Source organism: Sinohyriopsis cumingii, unplaced genomic scaffold, assembly GCF_028554795.1.
Source record: "Sinohyriopsis cumingii isolate HCF-2022 unplaced genomic scaffold, ASM2855479v2 utg002725l, whole genome shotgun sequence".
Lineage (NCBI taxonomy): Eukaryota > Metazoa > Mollusca > Bivalvia > Unionida > Unionidae > Sinohyriopsis > Sinohyriopsis cumingii.
Genome location: NW_028316283.1, coordinates 299895 through 322141, shown reverse-complemented (window position 1 = coordinate 322141; position 22247 = coordinate 299895). Strand labels below are relative to the sequence as shown.

Genomic DNA, 22247 nt, shown 5'->3' with positions numbered 1-22247 from the left:
GTACCTGGTATAAACTTGTGATTCATGCTCTTTCAAAAGGATAAAATGTTAAGTGAAAAGCATAAAGCACGTTATGTGTAAATTTATAAGTTTGTTTACCCCTATAACAACACTAAAAACAAAACATAAACCACAACAATAAAATCAACATATAGTTTAAATCTCAAGAATGATCATTTATAATATTCTGCAATTTTCTCTGCAAGTAAAACATCATTTCCATTCCCACTGAAGAAACTTCCAGGAATAAACAAATGACATTTCACTGTACTGTATATATAAACGTAAGTTACCATCATTAAATGAAACAAAGAAAGAACGAAAAATTTATCAAGGAACATTTATCCAAAGAAACTAAGTCAGACAAAAATTTGAATGGTTAAAATGTCTAACGAGACGGCCCTAAGGAATAAAGCCAGGATATGGCAAGGCTCTGTAGAAAAGATGAATTTATTTTGGTATGTGTGCAGTACATAAATGTTGATTGAGACTGCAGATTTGAACTGTTTTCAAAATGAATTCACGCAAGCTTTAGGTACTGAAACTCAAATTTCATCCCGCTTCGGATGCGGGAGGTTGTGGGTTTGAACCCTGGCCAAGTCATACCAAAGACTTACAAAAATGGTACTAATAGCTGCCTCACTTGGCGCTCAGCATTAAGAGGTTATTGTTAGGACTGGTCAGCCTGGTGTCTGGATAATGTGACTGGGTGGAACATCATGCTACATGTCTGTGGCATGATGCCCCAGTGCTAGACATCACTATAAACTGTCACACTGCAGACTTCGTAGCAATATGACTGAAAAATTGTTAAAGCTACTTTAAAAATCCAAATCACACACACACACACTCAAATTTCACCAGTTGAATGGAATTTTCATATTTTTTCCTTTTGTTGGCAGTGTTATTTTCATCACAATTTCATTTCCCCAAAAAATGAAAACATTATGCAAACACATTTTTACGAGTTCACATACTTTTCTGCACTCTTATTTATTGTGGTGCCCTATAAAAACCACACATTCTTAAATGACAGTTTTTGTTATTATGGCATATCAATGATTTGACAACTTGGAAGAGCTCTGATTACTTTTATGATTTATATTTGTGTTGTCACCAAGTTAATTTAAACACTGTTATAATCAAATAGGGCACCATTTATCTGCCCATAAGTTGCAGGTACTTACATGGTTTCTTTAAGTACATCAGGGTAGCCTTCGGAGGGACAGTCCTTTTCACAAGATAATTACAGTGATAAGGATTAATTGTTAATTAATCACACTAGCTTCATGCTAAGCGCTCAGCATTAAGAGGTTAGTGTTAGGACTGGTTGACCTGGTGTTAGGATAATCTGACTGGGTGAGACATCATGCTACATGTCTGTGTCATGAAGCCTCAGTGCTAGACATCACTATAAACTGCCACACTGCAGACATCATAGCGATATGACTGAAAATGTTGTAAAAGCTACATTAAAAACCCCAAACACACACAAGCTTCATGGCTATTTACATAAGTCTAGCACTGTGCTGTTCTGCATATTAGCCGTGGCTGATCAAATCACAATGGATAGGTTTTGTCTTTAAGTCACTTTCTCAGTGGCATTTGTATTCCATGAACACATTTTTCTCCTTCATGTTGTGTTGGGAATATTAGCTTGCTACCTCATGAATCCTCACCACTAAATGATGAAAAATTTTTTTCTTTCTATGTATCTCATGTAGACAAATGGCAATAATTCTTGCCCCTTACTTTCACTTGCCACCGCCAGGTGTCGCAAGTTTTTAACTTCACTGTTGTACTGATAACATTGTAGTTTACCTCCAAGAATCCAAGCCATTTTGAATTTATTGTGTGGAATAATCATCCTGTAGCAGGTTGTATACATTATTTTTACAATTCTGCCAAATATGAGCGATTTTTTCACCTTTATGGGCTTAGTTCATTTAAGACCATGTTACACCACACTATTGTTGACCTCAGGTTGTTATTACGAGTCAGCATGATTTTCACTATTTTTGCTTACTTTGTTAGTAACAGAGATGGTATTGGCAAGTTTATAACATTCTACATCTTTGCATACTCTAGATTGCATCTTAAAATAGACACTATTTTAGTTTTTTCCATTATTAACGGGAGAGATATTTACAGGTTAGTAATATACTGAATTACTAATTTATGCTTTGTTTTTCTCCTCTTGTGTCATTTCAGTGAGAATCTCATCCAGATATATAAAATACAAAAAGTTAAAGCAAAGAAAGACAACCACAAGTCCTGTATTGTTTGTACTAAATGTATAACATTAATGCCAAGTAGCATAACAAGACAGAACGAGTCAAGAAAAGATAGTGTTGACATCTTCAGTATACATCGCAAGTCAACTTCTGTTGTGAGCCTTTAGGGGGATGCTGGGTCCCCCCAACAAAAAAAAGTTAGTTGTTTGCAGCCATCAGCAGCAGGGGAGGAGGATCATGTGGAAAGGGTACAACTGTCTGCGTTTGAACAGATGTGTCGCCTTGTCCAGGAAATGCTGGCGCAATTGCTGACATCATGCCAAATATTACTTCAATTTCCCTTGCTTACTTCTGCACTGGGGCCCTGAGTGGCCGAGTGGTCTAAAGCGCTCTCCATTACGGATCACTGCCATCTCACCTCTGTCTGCATGGCTTCGAGTCTCGGATTCGGCTAATGTGGGTATGTGAGAAAGCTTGCCAGCTTGCTTCTCGTGGGTCGGAGGTTCTTTCCAAAGTTTTCCAGGGTTCTTCCTCCACCATTAATACTGGCCGCCATGTATAGCCTATCGTGTGCTGAAAAATGGCATTAAACCCTACAACAACAACAACTACTTCAGCACTTACTTCTGATTCATCGGGGAAGTGTCCCCCCAATTTTAGGTAGCCCAGTGGGCTTAAGTCCTTCAGCATGCCTGGGCATGGCCTTCAGTCCTGTAAGTCAAGGGGGTTTGTACCACACCACTGGCAGCCATCTAACTGCCCCAGCATGGGGACCTTTTAGTTGAAACGATTCAGCCAACAATGATTTACAGGATGTTAGTGACAGATCTGTTCATCTAGCCATACGTTTACATGGTCATTGCAGTGACAAATCTATCTGTCCAGCCAGGCCCTTGGAGCGGCCAGTACCGGTGATAGCGGGACTGTCTTTTATACTGCCAGCATCCAGGCTAACCATTCACCAGGCAAACCAGCTGGCAGTTTCATCAGTGCTGGACTTCCATAAGTTAACTGCTTATCCACCATGGAGAGCTAGTAACATTTTCAGAGGGGGGATGGAATTGAGTCATTGATGCCACCTGGTATGACTTATTCAGGGCTGCCAGCAGACCCAGATTGGGACTTGACATACAGTGAGTGTGACACAACTCCTTCAAATAAACCATACTCAGATCTGACCATGGAACAGACTGAATTTAGCTTTAAAGCTACTATCAATGAAATTTGTAGGGTGGTGGCTACTTCAGAATGCCCTCCACCTCCTACTGCTACTCAAGACTATAAAGTGAAAGCATTGGTAGATCTTGACGAGGAGTAAGAGATGCTGTTCTTCTGGCTACTTCCCCATTGGCTAAAATTAAGATGAGTGAGCGGCTTTCACTAAAAATGCTGACCTCGAAAACTCTAAGGCTTTCTTCTCAGAAAGCCAAGTTCCAGTGACATTTACAACTTACTGATAAAAAACGGATGCCTTCAATACTGATTTCCTGGCCCTTGACAAGAATGTAGCAGTGATATGTTTGGTCCACTGTTTTATGGAGTGGAAAAAAATGTGTTCCATGCCACGTTACTTATTTGTCAATGTTAGATTTGGCCTCATTGGCAATTTTTCAGACTCTCGGAGACATTTGGAAATAACAATACTTGAGAGGTGACAGCCAGGATTGCTAGAGTCATTAACCAGGCAGCTCACCATGCCTTGGACAATGTGTTGACAACTTCAGCCAACTTAGATGTGGTCTGTGACATGATGCTTGTCTGTGGTCCACGTCACTCCAACCTCACCATACTCTTGCTTTATGGATGAACCCATTTAGGGTCACTTTTGCTTTTTGGAGGCGGTATTGAAAAAGTTCGAAGGCAAGCAGCTCAAGAACTGCCCCTCCAACTCGCCACTCAACATTCAGCCTAGCCAGTTCAGAAGAACAATAAGTGACCTTGGCACAAGGGGTCTTTTCAGTCAGATGTGAATCAATATAGATCCCAAACCAATGCCATGAGACATCAGTCTAACCAAACATTAACCTTCCCTCCCCACAACCTGCAGACAGCGTTAAGTGGGAGCGGCCAACTCCTGCAATTTCAGGCTCAGATCTCCCTATTCTCTCAATGACTGGGGGATCCATGTCATTTTGGAGGGGCTTTGGATTTCATTTATGGGGATGCCTTTCTACAACAGGAGATATGGTCAGTCATTGAAAAGTGGAAATAACAGTATGTACCAATGCCAGTATGAGTGGTTTGGGGGCCCACATGTTGCTAGACCTATTCTCAGCAGCACATGGAAACCAGGTGGCAAACTCTACACATCAACCTTCTAGAAATGAAGACTATCATGAACGCCTTTCATTTTTGGAAAGATCAACCCTCAGGCAAAATGGGCCTTATTATGTCCAACAACTCTATGGTGGTAACAAAGGGGGGGGGGGCAACAAATCACCCCACCTGTGTGTTCTGATTTGGCAGTTTTTACATTGATGTGTCAGTCTCCATATTAACATAAAAAGCAAGCAGGCACATTCCTGGCATGGCTGACTCAATATCTTGGCCAACACTATCCAGGATAGGACAAGTTCTTCAGACAGAATGGTGTCTCCATCAGTTGGTCTTCACTTGGATGTGTGCACTTTGGGGGCATCTGTTGTGCGGCCTTTTTGTGACAAGGTGAAATCACAAGTAACCTACCTTTATCCCTCCAGTCCCAGACCCAGATGCTTGGGCCATGGATGCTCCGTCCATCACTTGGTAGGGGTTGTGGGTATTTGCCTACCCTCCCATGGTCCTAACACCAAAATAATCCAGAAGTTACAAGATCAAAAATGCAAGAAGATGGCCCTATCAGATGGGTCAAGGCCTGGGTCACCGACCTACTCAGTCTAGCAATAGATCTGCCCAGGAATATTCTGGCCAACTTGAATCTTCTTTAACAACCATGGCCGCAGGTGTTCCATCCCTGCCTGGACTATCTTCTTCTGCAAGCTTTGCTCTTATCATGGAAGCCTTGTGAGACAAACAAATTAAACCTTCAGTTGTGGTGAGAATCTCTAGAGCAAGAAGGCCCTGCACTCTGAATGCTTCTGAGGGAAGTAGCATATTTTCAGGACTGGTGCAATGCTAATAACATCGTCCCTCTGAGTGCCTCAATTCCTGAACTGGCTGACTTTTTCCTTTGGCTCTTCAATGAGAAGCAGTTAGCTCCAATAACTATCAAAGATTACTGCTCCATGATATCTGACACATTCTGGCATCAGGCAATATTGGTCATGATAAAGACCTATTGGTTCTATTAGCCAATTTTGATATTAATTGACCAAAATCCCTCATCCTGTTTCCAAATGGAAATTGTCCTGGGTTTTAACATGGCTCAATTCAAATAAATTTGATTCTCTAGTCTTCACTTTGCTAAAGTTATTATCTTACAAGACATTAGCTTCTTTATACAGGGTAAGCGAGTTACATGCCCTTTCTGTTGTCCTGAACTATTTTCAGTTCAGATCAGATGGTTCAGTGGTCCTTTTGACACAACCGGACTTTGTAGCCAAAAATAGGTTACTGTCTGTCGGTAATCAAAGAGTCCTCATTTACTAGCTCAATTGCATAAACTGGTCAAAAGCAGCTACCATGCAAGATCCTGTTTGCATACTCAAGTACTACTTTAAATGCAGAGACAAGTCATGGAACAGGCAAATGCCTCTTCCTTCCAGTGAAAGCCGGGAAACAGGATATCACCCCAGAAGCCCTTGGTTTGTGGCTGAAATGGGTTATACACTTGGCGTGCTCAGAAGTCTCTCAAAATGAGAGTTGCCTCATGAAGATTACCGCCGATGTTATTAGAGCAGTCTCTGCAAGCCTCATGTTTGAAGTAATGTTTTGATCCAAGATATAGTAGAGGTGTTGGCTGGCGCAGAGTCTGCCTTCTTGAGTGTTTATCTCAGTGATTTAGCTTCACAGAGGTAAACCTTGAATCTGGTAGGTCAAGTGCAGTACAGATGACCACTAGACTCAAAACAATTAACACAGCCTATCAGCTTTGCTGATTTCACCAGTTTCAATAGATAAAGTGACCCTAGACTGTTTTGTTTACTTAATTAGAAGAATGTGTTATCATTTGCATGTAGAATCCAGCCATCATTCCCTAGAAGGATACCCGAGGTAGAGGTCATATGCTTAGCATTCCCTCTCCTATTACATATTCTCCTAACATAATGTGATTGGGGTACATATTTGAAGGAAAAAGCAAATTTTTAAGTAAATGTATTACTCCAAGAATACTTAACCAATCACTTTACTTAAAAACCCTCCCAACCACCCCACAATTCAAGCATCCTCATTAGTATATTGCTCAAATAAAAGCTAGTGGCAAGTGGAGGTAATGGGCAAGAGTTACTGCACTTTGTCTTCATGAGAGAGATAGAAAAGATGTTTTTCATCTTATAGTAGGGCTGGATTTGCAAGGTAACAGGCCAATATTCCTTTGTAAAATGGTTGGGTAAGTATTCTTGGAGAAACGTAATTTATTTAAAATTTGCTTTCTAGCTGCATACTAACTAGAGTTCTACTAACATATCTTTTCCAAACTTTACAGGTTGGTTGCATTTAGAATTTTACTGGATTTTAAAGGTTATGGAAATGGTCATCACAGCCCTTAACTTGACTATAAGCGGATGCATTATGTACCATTTTTGGTACTCCTGCTTTCAAGTAAATGTTAGGAGTGCCCATCATTCACAACTTTTCATGTTCACAGACCTTCAGATTCTTGTCCTGAACTGTGATTTTAGACCTGTTCTTTTGGATTTTGTTTCTAAGCAGTATAATCTGTCTGGTGTTTCCTATAAATATGATAAATCAGAGTCTTTTCTGTTTGGAAAATCTTCTTCATCAGACCTTTGCATTTGATAAAATATGGTGCTAAATATTGTGCTTCAGAATTTAGTATAGCCGTAATTTTGGTCCTGTACATTTAGTCGGACAAAAGAGCTTTGTCTAAATTGGATTTTTCAAACTCCCATTTTCAGAATTGTCCAGAGGGGTTTGTTCAGTTTATGATTTATGATTATTGCTGCTTATTAGAATGATGAGTTAGTTATTTTGTGTCACTTATTTCATCAATTAGTGAACAAAATTCGTGTCTAGAGATTAGTATCAATATGTAACTCTAGATTAGTGTCAGAATTCTATACAATTCTGTATCTTGATAATTTGTCACTTTTTAAGGGAGAACAAAATGGATCATTTGATAAGGAAGAAGAGGAAGGATCTTCCAAACCATCTAGACGCAGCAGAATAACCAGTGATGATGAAGATGAAAATGATAAAGAGGGAGGAGAGGAAGGTGAAGAGGATGAGGAAGAAGAAGATGATGATGATGAGGTAAATATATGTCTGTTTGGCACACAAGGTGGCATCTAAGATATATTTACAAACAAGAATCTTATCACGGTATTGCATCTTAAGAGTTGGTCATAAAAAAATTGGTATCAGCTGTCTTAATGCTTGCATGCTTTATTGTCACTTAACAGTGAATTTTGCAGATGTCATTATAACATATAGAGTTAAATCTGTGGCATGTTTCACAATGCTAGTTCTTGAGTACATCTGGTTGGGACTTTATTGAGTATTAATGAGTTTCCGTTGGATAACTAATCAAGTAAAACTAAACAGGGGTGAAGATTGTGTTTTGTTTAATGAAATGCCAATGGTTGAAATGTTGCAGAAACAGCGTTTGTACTTGTTGGAATATTTATCATAAATTGAAACTTTAGAGAGATCAGTATGTCAAGGGAAACAAAAGAAATATATACTAAAATGGCAGTTAGATAAACTGAGATTTGATCAGATAGTTAATAGTTTGTGGTGTGTTCCCAGCAAACATGGCAGTCTAGTTTTGTGAGAACTGAAAGGTCTTGCCTCTGGGCATAGGTGAGACTCTTGTAAAGATTGCCCAAGAAACATGTAGCTGAGAGCCAATGAGAGACACATAACCAGTGGTGTAAGGAGACCATTCTGCTAAAGGGGAAAAAGGGAGTGAACCTCAACACTAAAAATTAAAATTGCTTCCACAAATTAATATAAGAATGAAAGACCAGTATAAGAGACTGGATGACCGAAAGAAGCCACAAAAGACGATGTGATGTATGAGTAGGCCAGAAGGAACCCAAGAATGTTCCAGTGCAAATTGATCCCAACTGACAAGTTGTGTTGATTCTGGAGAGTGACCAGCAGCCATTTTTCAGATTATGAAGCCATGCTGGACATTCAAAGTTTAAAACACACCCATGATTTTGTGATGAAATTTGCCATATTGATATAAAAATAATTTTTAAAAATTCTCAGGTAGATACGCTTCCTTCATTTGGTCCTGTACAGTTTTATTTTGCTTTATCAAATTGATTCAGTATCTCTGCTCAGATTTCCATTTATTCCATCAATTAATTTCATTTTAATATTTGTTCACTCCAGGTTGTAACACTGTGGTCAGTGATCCTCTAGACATTGATAACCACCAAAAAAAACCATGTCAGTCGCCATACTCTGTAACACATCATGATAACCTTTATATTACATTTACCCAATTACTAATAGCATCAAACATGAATGGTTTAAAGATTTTTTTAGCACAAGTACACCACAAAAATTTGGACCTGTTTAGACCATAATTTTAGGAGATACTATTTGGTCCATTTCCAGATTTTCTGGGTGCATGGGAACATGTGAATCTTAAACTTTTATGGTTTTCTTTCGGCATTAATGAAGTTTGAGCCCTATTACACTTGGCATCAGAGGTAGATCAAGTTTCTAAATTTGGACTTTAAAACTTGGAATATTTTACTCCCAGCTTTGAATTCCAAGTCATAATAGTTGAACTTGAAAACTTAGGAGCACCAAGAATACATATTTCAAACAGTATTTCACATAAATATCAGGGTTTTTAAATTTTGATGGAAGTCGTATACAAGTTGAACAGCATAAACTTTAATCTTCTAGCACTTTCTGCAGTGACAGATCTGGGTCATTGCAGTGACATTTGGTTCTGCTCTGTACAGTATACTGTAGCTTTCTTGACAAAGAATCAGATGCCTTGTGATCCTCTTTTGTCCATCCTTCAAGCTTTCTTCAAACCATTAGACCAAATTTATCTAAATAATACTTGCCGATATATGAGGTGGGTGAATATATCAGTATGGTCATCATTTGGTCTCACCCATAGGATTGGTTTGTTGGATTAATAGCACTTTTACCACTTTATTGGCTGTATCATGCTGAGGAAATGTGAGCCAAGTGCCTTTTCAAAGGACACATTGAAGCTGCCAGCCAAACCAGGCACTATACTGAGCTACCATGCATCCCTCACCTGTAGGGGAACAAGGAAGAAGTTCAAAGAACAAATTGTTCAAAATTAGTAAAATTGCTTCTATCTTCTCAGAATGATGTAAAAAGACAGAGGGAGATGATTTGTTGTGGTTTTATAAATTGTACATGCATCATGTACTGTGTTGTTAGGTGTACTTCTAATGTACATCTTATGGCTTCCAGTATGATGAAGAGGAGGATGAAGATGATGAGGAAAGAGGAAGCAGAAAAAGAAAGAAGCCACGATATGGAGGATTTATTTTGGATGAAGCTGGTAAGAAACCTTACAAGAACTATGCTATTAGATCAAACTGATTTGTTTTCATTGTTTATGCAGATTCCTTGTTTTGTACCATCAAAAGGACAGTGCCTTTTAATTCACTATATTCTTCCCAATACTTACTGGTACTTTAATCTTTCATGTAACATTAGATCAGCATGTGATACAGACATAAAACACTTACTAAGGATGACATCATTTTGTATCTCTTACTCATTGGCTTGTGTCTGGCAGTTCTGTATGTTAAGGAGTGATAAACCAGACATTTATACTTCAATATCAGAATGTGATAGCCTTTCTAAGATAACACACTTCTTCTTCCCACTGCTATATTGCAAGGGTAACTAGTAGACACTCGTACCAGACCTGCCAACCCTTTGCAATTTTGCTGCGAGTTTTACAGAAATGACCATTGTTGCGTTTAGGCTGTTACAAAATGTAACAAGAAAAAAGTAGAAACAACCAGCTTTGTACAATTTAACAAATAATTTATTTCCCTAGATAAAAAAAGCGGGAAAAAAATGAGAAAAAACTCATGATTCTACGAATCAAATCCAAAAATAATCCAAGAATATTCCAAGAATTAAAAAATTGAAGTCCTAGTAATAAAAAGTCCTAATGAAACAGAGTTCGAATCCCAATGAAATCCAAAATGGAAGGTGATGACAGATGCTGTGGTCAGTGTCATACAGATATGTCAGCAGTTCTTTGTTGAATCACAGAAAATAATATTCCACTGTTTGAATTCTGTGTAAATTTTGATAACTGTCCTTGTCCAAGAATTAATTTAGAGCACAAGTATTTCCAGGTAAAAATAATTTTTTTGAATCCATATAATTTGAAGAAAATATTAAAAATTTAACTCAAGCTGGTCACAACAAAACACCAGTAGTTTGAAGCCCGACTGCCCAAATTCTCTATAGAAAATAGTTGTACACTAATTTAAGACGAAACAGATTCCCGATATGAGGGTGACATGATCACCCTTTTAGAAGAACGTAGAAGCTTTTTACATGCCTAACATCACATACTCCCAGTATGGTCTCAAATTCACTTGATCAATCTTATACTGAGAAAGAATTTTAAATTATTTTTTTTTAAAAGTTGTTTACTTCAACTCTTACTGATCCTGAATCAAGGTCATGAACTAGGTAAGCATTAGATACAAAGCTTCTATTATTAGTTGTTTATGAAAAACAGTCAGGTCAAATAGAACTGACTGATTTTTTGGAAAATGTCAAAACAGTAAATAAAGTTACATTACAATAGCATGTAATGGAATATAACAAATTTTTAAACTAACAAACAAACAATTAAATTAAATCAAATATAAATTAAATCAAATATACATAACACCATTAAAATACAGGCTTACAGAATAAAAGCACTAATTGCAGAAATTTAATTGTCTTTATTAAAATCCTGAAACTGGTTTGTCTGTGTTTGATTTAGATCTGAATTTGATATTAAATTCAGTGGAGTCTTCCACACATCAGTCTTGAATCACACTTCTGAACTTTCAAATGCGTATTTTGTTACATCTTTTTACAAATGGTCTTACTCAACAGAAAAAAAATTGTCTGCCTTACTGAGAATGTTGGCTGGTCTGCCATGTACCCACTATGCATAAATTCACCTTCACCTTTATTTTTCTCTTTGAAAAAGTTTATCTCCATTGATAAGATGAAGATAGTGTACATTATAACATGCGACAGATAATTAGTGCCAGCAGTGGAGAATTTTAACCTGTTAGCAGAACCACAGATTTTGTTAAACCACTGCTTCATTAAAGTCTGATACAGTTTGATTCTGTCATAACATGTCAGAAATATTGTATGCCACAATTGTAACTTTATTTAGCTAAGCCATGGAGCAGCACAAGTTTCTGTCTGATTAAAGTTGAGATTTGCCTGATAAAATGTTGATCTGATGAGTACCACTACAAGTCATGTTGGGGGCCCTGAGTGGCCGAGTGGTCTAAAGCGCTCACCATTCCGGATCACTGCCATCTCACCTCTGTCTGCATGGGTTCGAGTCCAAGGCTTGGCTAGCGTGGATACGTGGGAAAAGCCTGCCAGTAGTTTCTTGTGGGTCGGTGGTTCTTCCCTGGGTTTTCCAGGGTTCTTCCTCCACCAGTTATACTGGCCGCCATGTATAGCCTATCTTGTGCTGAAAAATGGCGTTAAACCCTAAAACAACAACAAGTCATGTTGTCGATCTGTTGATTCTCCTCCCAACAGACGTAGAGTTATTGTAATCAGTAATCATAATCATCAGTAGTCGATTACTGATTTTCTGTGTAATTGCAACTAATTGTCATTAGACGTTTCTCATTATATTTAATTGTAATTTAATCAGTTGCAGTCTAATATTTTCTTTAATCAGGATGTTTTAGAAATTACTTTAGTATCATATTTTAGTGGGGCTCAATGTTCATGATTTTGTATTTTTTTTAAAAAGACACTTTCATGGATACTTAATATCGTTGTTTTCATTGTCAAGTTTGCATATTAGTAGGTATTGAATTTTGCTTGTTTCACCTTTCCAAAATACCCCAAAATAAGAATACAAAAGAATGAAACTATTCCAATGCACATGGCGGTCACTTGAATGTTTAATTTAGTACTATCACTGGTGTTACCACAAAACAATGCCCCGACAAGATCATTACTTAAACCATGTTTTTATAAGAGAAAATAACATAATTGGAAGGGAACTTAGCCAACAACTCTGAATCAGTGCTTCCATCTCTCTGAACATAAATAAAATGCCTGTGAAGATCAATCACTTACCATTCTTTTGGCTGAGTGCTGTGTGGACCCTTGGATTACAAGTCTGGTGCTCTACCAACCAAGTTATCATAGCTTCCGTTGATAGTTCTGAAAACATATTGCAGATGTTAATGCTAAAACCCTTTTGATTGTATAGATAATAAATATGAACAAAAGTAATTAAAATTCAATGATTACATTCCAGGAAGTAATGTAATTTAAACAATGACTGTCCAGAAGTGAATAATTTTTTAATTCTTTCGTTGTAAAAATTGGAATTAACTGATTACTTTTGAAAGTGACATTTACCCAGGTTTGTTCACCACTTAGATTACAGCTTTTCTATTTCTGAAAATGAGAACAATTCAAATTCATTTACAATCAATCAGTACTTAAAATAACTCTCCCTAATATGAGAGCTACACTTTATCAATTAGACTTCTTAAGAATAAGTGGAGCAGAAATTCCAAAGGTCACCAGGACATCAACATTTCTCTGTGCATGTCAGATCTCCATTTTGACAGATTTTAAATCAAATTGCATTTGTTCTGTAATGAGAAGTAAGATATAAAATTGTTTTACACCATGAATGAATCTTTTGAAACTTTACTTGGAGCTCATTGCATGTATTTGTTCACTCATTAAATTTGTTTCCTATTTGATGAACACTCTTATAATATCTTCTGCCTTTCTTTATACCAACAGAGGTAGATGAAGATGATGATGAAGATGATGTGGAGTGGGAGGATGGTGCTGAGGAGATAATTGAAGGAAAATCCACATACGAAGGTCCAACAGCCAGAGAACTTGATGACAACAGAAGACTGGCAGGAATACTTAAGTATGAACAATCTGTTCTTTTGAACAGTGTTAATTCAACTTGTAGCATCGTAATGACTTGGTTTTAGGTATATAACCCATCTGTGACAAATAGTGTTAGTCCTATTAACAAATGATTTGATTCACTAGTGTACAATGATGTCAAGCTTTAAACAGATTAAGCATCAAAATTTTCCAATGCATATGTTTTTGAAAACTATGCAGTTTGTTTTTCAGAATCCTAGATTTAATTTCTTAAGTTTTAATAGATTCTGGATTCTAGATTTGGATGGCAAATTTATAGCATTTTCTCAAAGAAGATCTCACAGATGGTTTGGTATTTAGAAACATAGGTAATGTGCTCAGAAATACAGTTAGATTGGAATGTTTAGGTTTTTTCAGCTCTACTGGTCATTGACTAGAAGAGCTTGCATGATGTTCTGTTGTTCTGCATCCATCCATCTATCAGAACAAGTTTTGTTATCACTACTACTCTGAAACTATTTGGAGGATGGCAATCAAACTTCACACTCACATTTATCCCATGGTCTAGATGGACCTAAATGAAAATGGTGCAGCTCAGACTCCAGTATGACTGCTGTAATTTCCATCTTGAAAATTTTGTTATCACTACTCATACATGGAAAATCAAATTGACATGTGGTTTTCAGCAGAATACTTTTTATGATGTCTACTTGGTTCTAAATGGAAATGATGCCAATCCAATATGGCCACCATGGTACCCATCTTGAAGATCTTGTTATTGTTACTTTTCCAAAAACAGAAAGTCATATCAGCTTGGGGTTTCCACCAGAAGATTTATTTTGAAGTCTTGTTGGTTCGGATTGAAAATAATGCCAGTTTGACATCCAATATGCCCCCACCACAGCAGCTAAATAAATTTTTTTGTTATTGTTGAAGAATATTGGATATGTTTTCAACCTTCAGCAGTTAAAAGGAAGATATGAGCTTGAATTCCTGGAAATTGTTTTTGGCAAGTGGAGCATCAGTCCAGTATTTTTGGGAAAGGCAACTATATGAGAAAATCTTAAGAAATACATATATCCTTGCAGCATAATTATGTGAAATGTTTTAAAATTTAAACATTTTATTTATTGCAGTAGTCAGACTGAGGATGAAATTGAGATGTACTACCGAGAGAAATATGGTGATAGCTCCACAGCGGATAGATTTGGAGAAGGAGAAGGGATGTCAGATGAAATTACACAGCAAGGTTTATTACCTGGTGTGAAGTATGTATTCAAGTTGACACAAACATCAACTTCTCTGCTTGTACTAAGTAGCATCTCATCCTTTTTAAATTTTAGGTTTTTATACTCCTGTTTATTGTAAGAATATATGGTTCTCTATAGGATTTGAAAGTTGTGGTCCAGGATGCCTTCCATGAATAAAACTTCAGTCCCACCACTTAAATTTGCAGTCCCACTAGCGATACTTTTTTCCCCCTTGTAATCATTTAGAACTTTATGAATGTATTGTTGTGCCACCAATATGTCATCAGATTACTAATGTCCATTCATTGTGAAATGTTTCATATTATAATATATGAATGAAAAATTAAGATGGTTGATAACCTTGATAATTGTGATGTGGTGTTACATCAGTAACAATTTTCAGTACCTTTATTTTGCTATTCTCTAATTTTGTGTGCAGCTGGAAGGAATCAAGGAAGAGATTACACTTTCTTTTCTATAATAATTTATTTAATTGGCTTAATTCCAGTTCCAATAAGTCAATTTTCCAAGACACTTTAAGAAGAAACAGATGACCATATCCGATTCTCTATTTTCATATCATCTTTAAGTAACACAGCATACTATATTAATTTTTTTAATTAAATGTTAACAGATTTCTTCAATGCAGGTTTAGGATCAAAGTCCTAATTTCTTTACCTTCCTTCATCACCCTCATCAATTTTGTTAGTTTTTGTTTGAAACATCTGCAGACCTTTGGATATGATTATGTAGGACTTTACAAGTTAAGCAGTGGCCGAGTGGTCTAAAGCGCTTTCCGTTACGGATCACTGCTATCTCACCTCTGTCTGCGTAGGTTCGAGTCTCGGATTCGGCCAATGTGGGTATGTGAGAAAGCTTGCCAGTAGTTTCATGAGGGTCGGTGGTTCTTTCTGGGGATTTCCCAGGTTCTTCCTCCTCCAATAATACTGGCCGCCATGTATAGCCTATCGTGTGCTGAAAAATGGCGTTAAACCCTACAACAACAACAACAACAACAACAACAAGTTAAGCATTCCTTGGGTTGCATTTGCATTATTCCTTCCATGGTCGCAATACTATGTGCAAAAAGCTAATAATGTTCCATTGTTTTCTCATTTTTGCCCATTGCAAGGTCCTGTTCCATTGTTTGTTCCACAAGTCTCAGACTCTTTGGTTAGTCTCATGAGAATAGTGATCATCTGCAGCCTTATGCTTGACACCAAAAGTAGCCACTGGAATAGTATACATATGATAATAACTTGAAAATGAAGGTATACATGATGCCAAAAAAATGGCTCCTTTTGGGATGATTAAAATGAGAGTTCTTATACCTCTGACAAACAAAATAAATCCCGTAATCTTGGAACTATTTTTCTAAATACAGTATATGATAATATGCAAGTATTCCAAACATCGTTTAAGGATTTTTATTATGATGGATTAAAACTTTGCTGAGTAATTTGTATCAAAGCACAATTGTAATTACTTCTGACTATACCAACCTAATTGTTTGTACCCCCCCTACCAGTTTCAATAATGGAAACCTTTAATGTGATAAAAAGTGCAAGGAACTTAGTCCATTCATTCATTGATTTATAATTAATAACCTGACTGTGAGTAGAGTGGCCCTAACACCGTTATTATCTGCACATTTCATGTTTAACATGTTTTCAGTATAATAGACAAATATGCTCAAAATCCATTTCCAGTTCCTGGACAAGTTCGTTTTCAGCAAAGGGGTGTGTGCACAACTACAGATGTACATACATATGTCATTTGCTTTCAATATTTACAATGTCGAATCAAGCAAAGGAAAAGCATGACAACAACAAATTTGCTTTTCATGTGGATGTAACAAGCGATGTAATTTATATATTCATTTCTGCAAACTATATCATTGTATTGTCTGATGGAAATAAACTATCCCATAGTGTATGCAGTATGGCACTGTGTTAGTATGGAAAGTCCGTTAAGCATAAAAGGTGCAAGGGGATGCCAGTATTAGTGCCATTCTGGTCACAGTCAGGTTAGAAATTATAAATCAGTGATTCAGTTGACTTAGTCTTGTGCACATTTTATCACATTAAACATTTTCATTATTGAAATCAAAAGGGGGGTACAAACAAAGAGGGATTATAGACGGACTATATTATTTTGATTACAATAATTGTTAAGCACCAACAGTCAATTAACAGGTGTCTTAATCTCTAAGAGCTAATTATGTAACCTAATCCCTTAAAAAATTACTTGGACTTTTGTTGAATAACTTGCAGACTACATAATTAATATTTGCTTCATACAAACAAGTAAATAAAAGAATTTCACTGACAGAAAATCTTGCGTACAGAGGACACAGTTGGTGGAATTTTTATATGTCCAAAAATGAAAACTGCATGCTTTGCTCGGATTTCTTTGGAGAACCTTGACATACATACATACATACATACATACATACATACATACATACATACATACATACATATATACATACACACACACACATGGGCCTTGAGTGGCAGAGTGGTCTAAAACGCTCTCCGTTATGGATTACTGCCATCTCGCCTCTGTCTGCGTGTGTTTGAGTCTCGGATTCAGCCAGTGTGGGTATATGAGAAAGCTTACAAGTAGCTTCTTGATTGTCGGTGGTTCTTTCCAGGGTTTTCCCGGGTTCTTCCTCCACCATTAATACTGGCTGCCATGTATAGCCTATCATGTGCTGAAAAATGTCGTTAAACCCCACAATAACCACAACAACAAATACATACATACATACACTCGCACACACACACAAACATTCACGCACACACACATACATACATATTGTATTGGTTCAATAAGAAATTGTAAACTCCATAATGTACTCAACTTAACATAAAAATTATGTTCAGTGAATGGAAAAAATCGATAAAATAGATGTTTTCTGTATGAGTTTGTCACTTCAACACAACTGGAAAACCGCAATATCAACTTCATGGTTCACAATGTCATAAAGGGTCATTGGATATCTGTGAGAAATGAGCACCTCATTTCAAGGTCATGAAAGTCTTTTTCACAAAAGTTATTGAAAGTCCTTGAATTTTAGTCTTGTATTTTATGCAGTGCGTGGATCGAAAGTAGTTTGATTCTGTCTGCTAGTCATTGTCAGAATCCACAGGAAGATCATACATTGTACATAACATCTCTTTCATACAATGTCATTAATGCATGCATGCTTTTACTTCACCGACTGCTTCAGTGGCCTAGTGGTTAGAGCATCTGCTTCGGAAGTGGGAGGTCGTGGGTTCGAACCTAGCCGAGTCATACCAAAGACTTACAAAAATGGTACTAACACCTGCCTCACTAGGCACTCAGCATTAACAGGTTAGTGTTAGGACTGGTCAGCTTGGTGACAGGATAATGTGACTGGGTGGGACATCATACTACATGTCTGCGGCATGATGCTCCAGTGCTAGACATCGTTATAAAATGCCACACTGCAGACATCGTAGCGATATGACTGAAAATTGTTAAAGCTACATTAAAAATCCTAATCACACACACACATACTTTCACTTCACCATGTTTTTTGCCATCAAAAACAGTTCCTTTTTTTAGTCTTTCTCTTGAGTGGTCATTGCAAAATGTTTGAAAATTCCACATTCAGCAATAGATGGCTACTTGATAAAGACTTCATTCATTTGCTAAGAACTGATACAACCTCAAAATTGTTATTTTGCATAGAATGTAAGAAAAAATGTCAGGAATGGGTATTGCTGCCCTAAGTAGCCATGCAAGAGGAAGGAAACACTTGGAACAAACGAAGAAAAAAACATGAACCTGCTGTTTCAATGTCAGTATTCATAGGGTCATCACAAAAAACATCTGATTTGTTGTTATTGCTGTTGTCTGCATCAGAAAAACTGGTTATGTATTTCATGATTGATTTTATATTTAAATTAGCAACTGGAAGTAGAACACCTGATACAGAGAGTAATCCATGAAAATTGATAATTGGTAAATCATTGAATTTGAGTTCTTCTGATCTGTATGAACCCAGAACTGCATAGAGCTGCATATCTTGGTCTTAGTTTTGGATCTGTCTGCACAACTAATGATGTAGATGGTGTCTTCCTATATTCTTTTGTAAATGGAACATTTCAGCATAATATGGCTTAAGTTTGGCAAACATGACAACAATGAAAACATTAAATGTGTGTTGTTGGTACATAATATGCAGCAGAAGTTGCATATTGTGATAAGTTTCATGTCAGATGTGAGCTTCTGATACCCAGCCCTAAATATTCCTTGGAAATTTACACTATATAAACAGTGCAAAAAAAAAGCAAATGAAGAATTTTTTAGAAATCACACAATTAAAAACAAATAATTTGTATGCATCTCATGTCAGGGATCCCAATCTTTGGTTGGTAAGGTGTCGGATTGGTGAGGAGAGGTCCACAACCATTCAGTTGATGAGGAAATTCATTACATATCAGTTCACAGAAGAGGTAAGCAATTCCAGCATTTTTTAAATCTTCCTCCTCTGTAAAGCACAGATAACATTGACTTAATTCAAAGTAGTCTCATTTCAAATCATTCTCTCAAGTCTATGGATTGTTACCTCATTTGACATAATTGCAGTAATTTATCATCCATCCATCCATTAGTACGAGTTTGTTATCGTCTAATCTGCTTGGAAGATTGCTATGAAACATTTTGAATACATTTATCTCATTGTCTTGTTGGTCCCAAATGAAAATACTGCTGCTCAGACTTCCATTGTGACCATCTTGAATATGTTATTGCTATTAGTTCAGAATGGATGGTCATATCAACGTGGGGTTTTCACTCAAAGTCTTGTGATGTCTTGTTTTTCCTACATGTAAATGGTACCAGTTTTTGATGTCCACATAGCAGCTGTCTTGAAGAAAAAAAATTGTTGTTACTCCTACTGAACAGAAAATTATATTGACATTAGGTTTCTGCCAAAAGACTTCATAAGTTGGTCTTAAATTAAAATGGTGCTGCTCACACATCCAGTAATACCACCATCACCACCTTCTTTGCTACTTCTCCTGAATGGATGGTCATATCAACATCGGATTTTCACTAAAAGACTTCTTATGATTTCTAGTTTGTACCTAAATGAAAATGGTGCTGATCTGATGTCCAGTATCATTGCCATAGCAACCATCTTGAAAAATCTTATAATTACATTTCCTGAACCAATTGTCATATCAACATGGGGTTTTCACTAAAAGACTTATGCGGTCTGCTGTCTTCTCAACATAAATAGTGTCTGTTTGACATCTGTTATGCCAACCATAGCAGCTAATTTTTGAAATCTTGATACCAATACATCATCTAGTCTAGTGGAAGTTGCTCAAAGTAAAAATAGGGTTAAACAGCATGTTTAATACCACCAGTTTCAACCATATATATGGAAATGATCCTGACAGTGATGTCCTCTAACCCATGGCAGGCCCATTTGGTTTTCTTCTTTTTGAAGGTGACATGAGACCTAGTTTCTAATCCAATGAAATAAGAATAGTTCAATAATACTACCCACAATTCCACGCTGAATAGCTTTCACAAAATAAAACAACAGCAAAAAGTAACTGTTAGGTCGTTGTTTACTTTATATACAAATTCATATCATCGGCTGTTGATCACACTAGGCTTTAATCAGCCAACAATTTTAAGGTCATCAACATCAAGGTGTTTGTGCATTTGTTGCATATGATAGTTTGCCCTACTGTGCCATTCTGGAACATTATCTGATGACCAACCAGAAGATCATTGTTGCTTAAACAATTGACTTTGCACATTAATGTAAAAATAATTATGTTGCTTTGTTAAATTGTTTAAATCTGCAGTCTTCACTTTCCTTTTGAGTGCAATGTTTTTATATGCATGATGCATCATTCATGAAGATTTTAGGTTCATTTGTTCCATTTAGCATGAAATTATAAGTATGATTGAAATATGCTTGTTGGAAACAACTTTTTAAAGAATTCAAAAAATGAAAAGATTATTTTTCTTTTAGGACATGTGTAAGATATATTTGATATCTCACATTTCTTAAAAATAGGATCACACTACTTATTCCTTGCATTATTCAATCTGCTTTTTAAAATTTTAAAAGTCTAATTGTCAGTTATGTTGACACAGACTCTGTCTTGATAATTGATCTTCAAATGTATGATGGTAATAGAGAGCAGAATACAGGTCCAGCAAACAATCCATTGGTCCAGTCAAACGAAAAGTTGGGATAATTGATGCAGATTTTGACACTTGATTTTGGTGGATATGAAAAAGATTTTTTACTGTATCTTTCAGCCACTACAAATCAAAGCAGTCATTTCCAAAGAGAGTTTGAAGGGATATATTTATATTGAGGCATACAAACAAACTCATGTTAAACAGGCCATTGAAGGCGTTGGGAGCTTGAAAATGGGTCTCTGGTCACAACAGGTAAGGTACACAATTATCTGTATATCTGTCTGTTTGTGTTTTCATGTCTGAGAATCAATCAGTTGGCTTTGTGTAAATAAATTGATTGAATTATTATGCTCCAGGTTTCATTGTTTATTTGGTCAAAATTCTGAGCGTTTTCTTTCTTGTGTTTTTATGAAGGTAACTGAAGGAAGATCCTTGAAACTAAAAATTTAAGTTAGATTTATAGCGAGGTTCACATTAACCACTTTTAGAAATTTTTCTTAACAAATTTTTATAAAGTAAAGAGACACTGATTTTTCTAATGCTATTGTATAGTCAGTCGTTAAAGAATTCATGATTTTATTTCTTGACCATCATATTATATGAAGTATATGTACACATTTATAAAAGAATGTCATTAGAAGCTAGGATGAAGGGATTTTCCTCTGCTTGCTTAGCTCCAAAGGCCTGCTACTTCTCTGGGAATTATGATCGCCTCAGTTTCTACATTCTTATGATCCCTGGTTGTAAAGTAAAGTATTGTCAACTCTGTAATCACAAATACAGCAAAGTCAGATATAAAATTGATGTGTTTTTACTTGTTTCTTAGATGGTTCCCATCAAAGAAATGACCGATGTCCTAAAAGTGGTCAAAGAATCCACAGTCCTCAAGGCTAAAGCCTGGGTCAGATTAAAGAGGGGCTTATACAAGGATGACTTGGCTCAGGTAAGTGGCTTTGTTAGAGTTACTTCCCATGTAATCATCACATGAAACTGGATATAAAAACATGTTAAATTAATAGTATTTTATTAACTTGATAATACTTTAATAAATTTGATTTTACATTTAGAAATACACACATGTGATATTTAACATTTTAATTATTCCATAGTGACAAAGGTATAAATGTGGTTGTTGATAGCAATGGGAGAAGAACAGTGACAGACAAATATAATGCATATACCCTATGCAGCACCTTCATTCTTGTCAGCAGTAATTTAGAAAATTGTTCTATGACATATTAACACTCGAGAGCTGAGGTATGAAGATGGTAACCTTAGAAACCAGAAGTAGTGTTCAAATCCATACTGATGTGCCTATTTTGCCCATGCCTTATTAAAAATTAATTTACAAAAA

At 36.5% G+C, this 22247-nt stretch overlaps 1 protein-coding gene across 4 annotated transcripts in view; it reads left to right on the top strand.

Moving 5' to 3' along the window:
• The window catches only part of LOC149770073 (transcription elongation factor SPT5-like), a 69095-nt gene that overhangs the window by 5464 nt on the left and 41384 nt on the right, over positions 1 to 22247 (top strand). For all 4 annotated transcript variants that reach the window (XM_089949449.1, XM_089949451.1, XM_089949450.1 and 1 more), the window contains exons 3-9: positions 7452 to 7607; positions 9771 to 9861; positions 13344 to 13479; positions 14579 to 14710; positions 19080 to 19179; positions 21011 to 21145; positions 21720 to 21836. In XM_089949449.1, coding sequence (XP_089805575.1) covers positions 7452 to 7607; positions 9771 to 9861; positions 13344 to 13479; positions 14579 to 14710; positions 19080 to 19179; positions 21011 to 21145; positions 21720 to 21836 — 867 coding nt within the window. The remainder of the gene's footprint in view (positions 1 to 7451; positions 7608 to 9770; positions 9862 to 13343; positions 13480 to 14578; positions 14711 to 19079; positions 19180 to 21010; positions 21146 to 21719; positions 21837 to 22247) is intronic.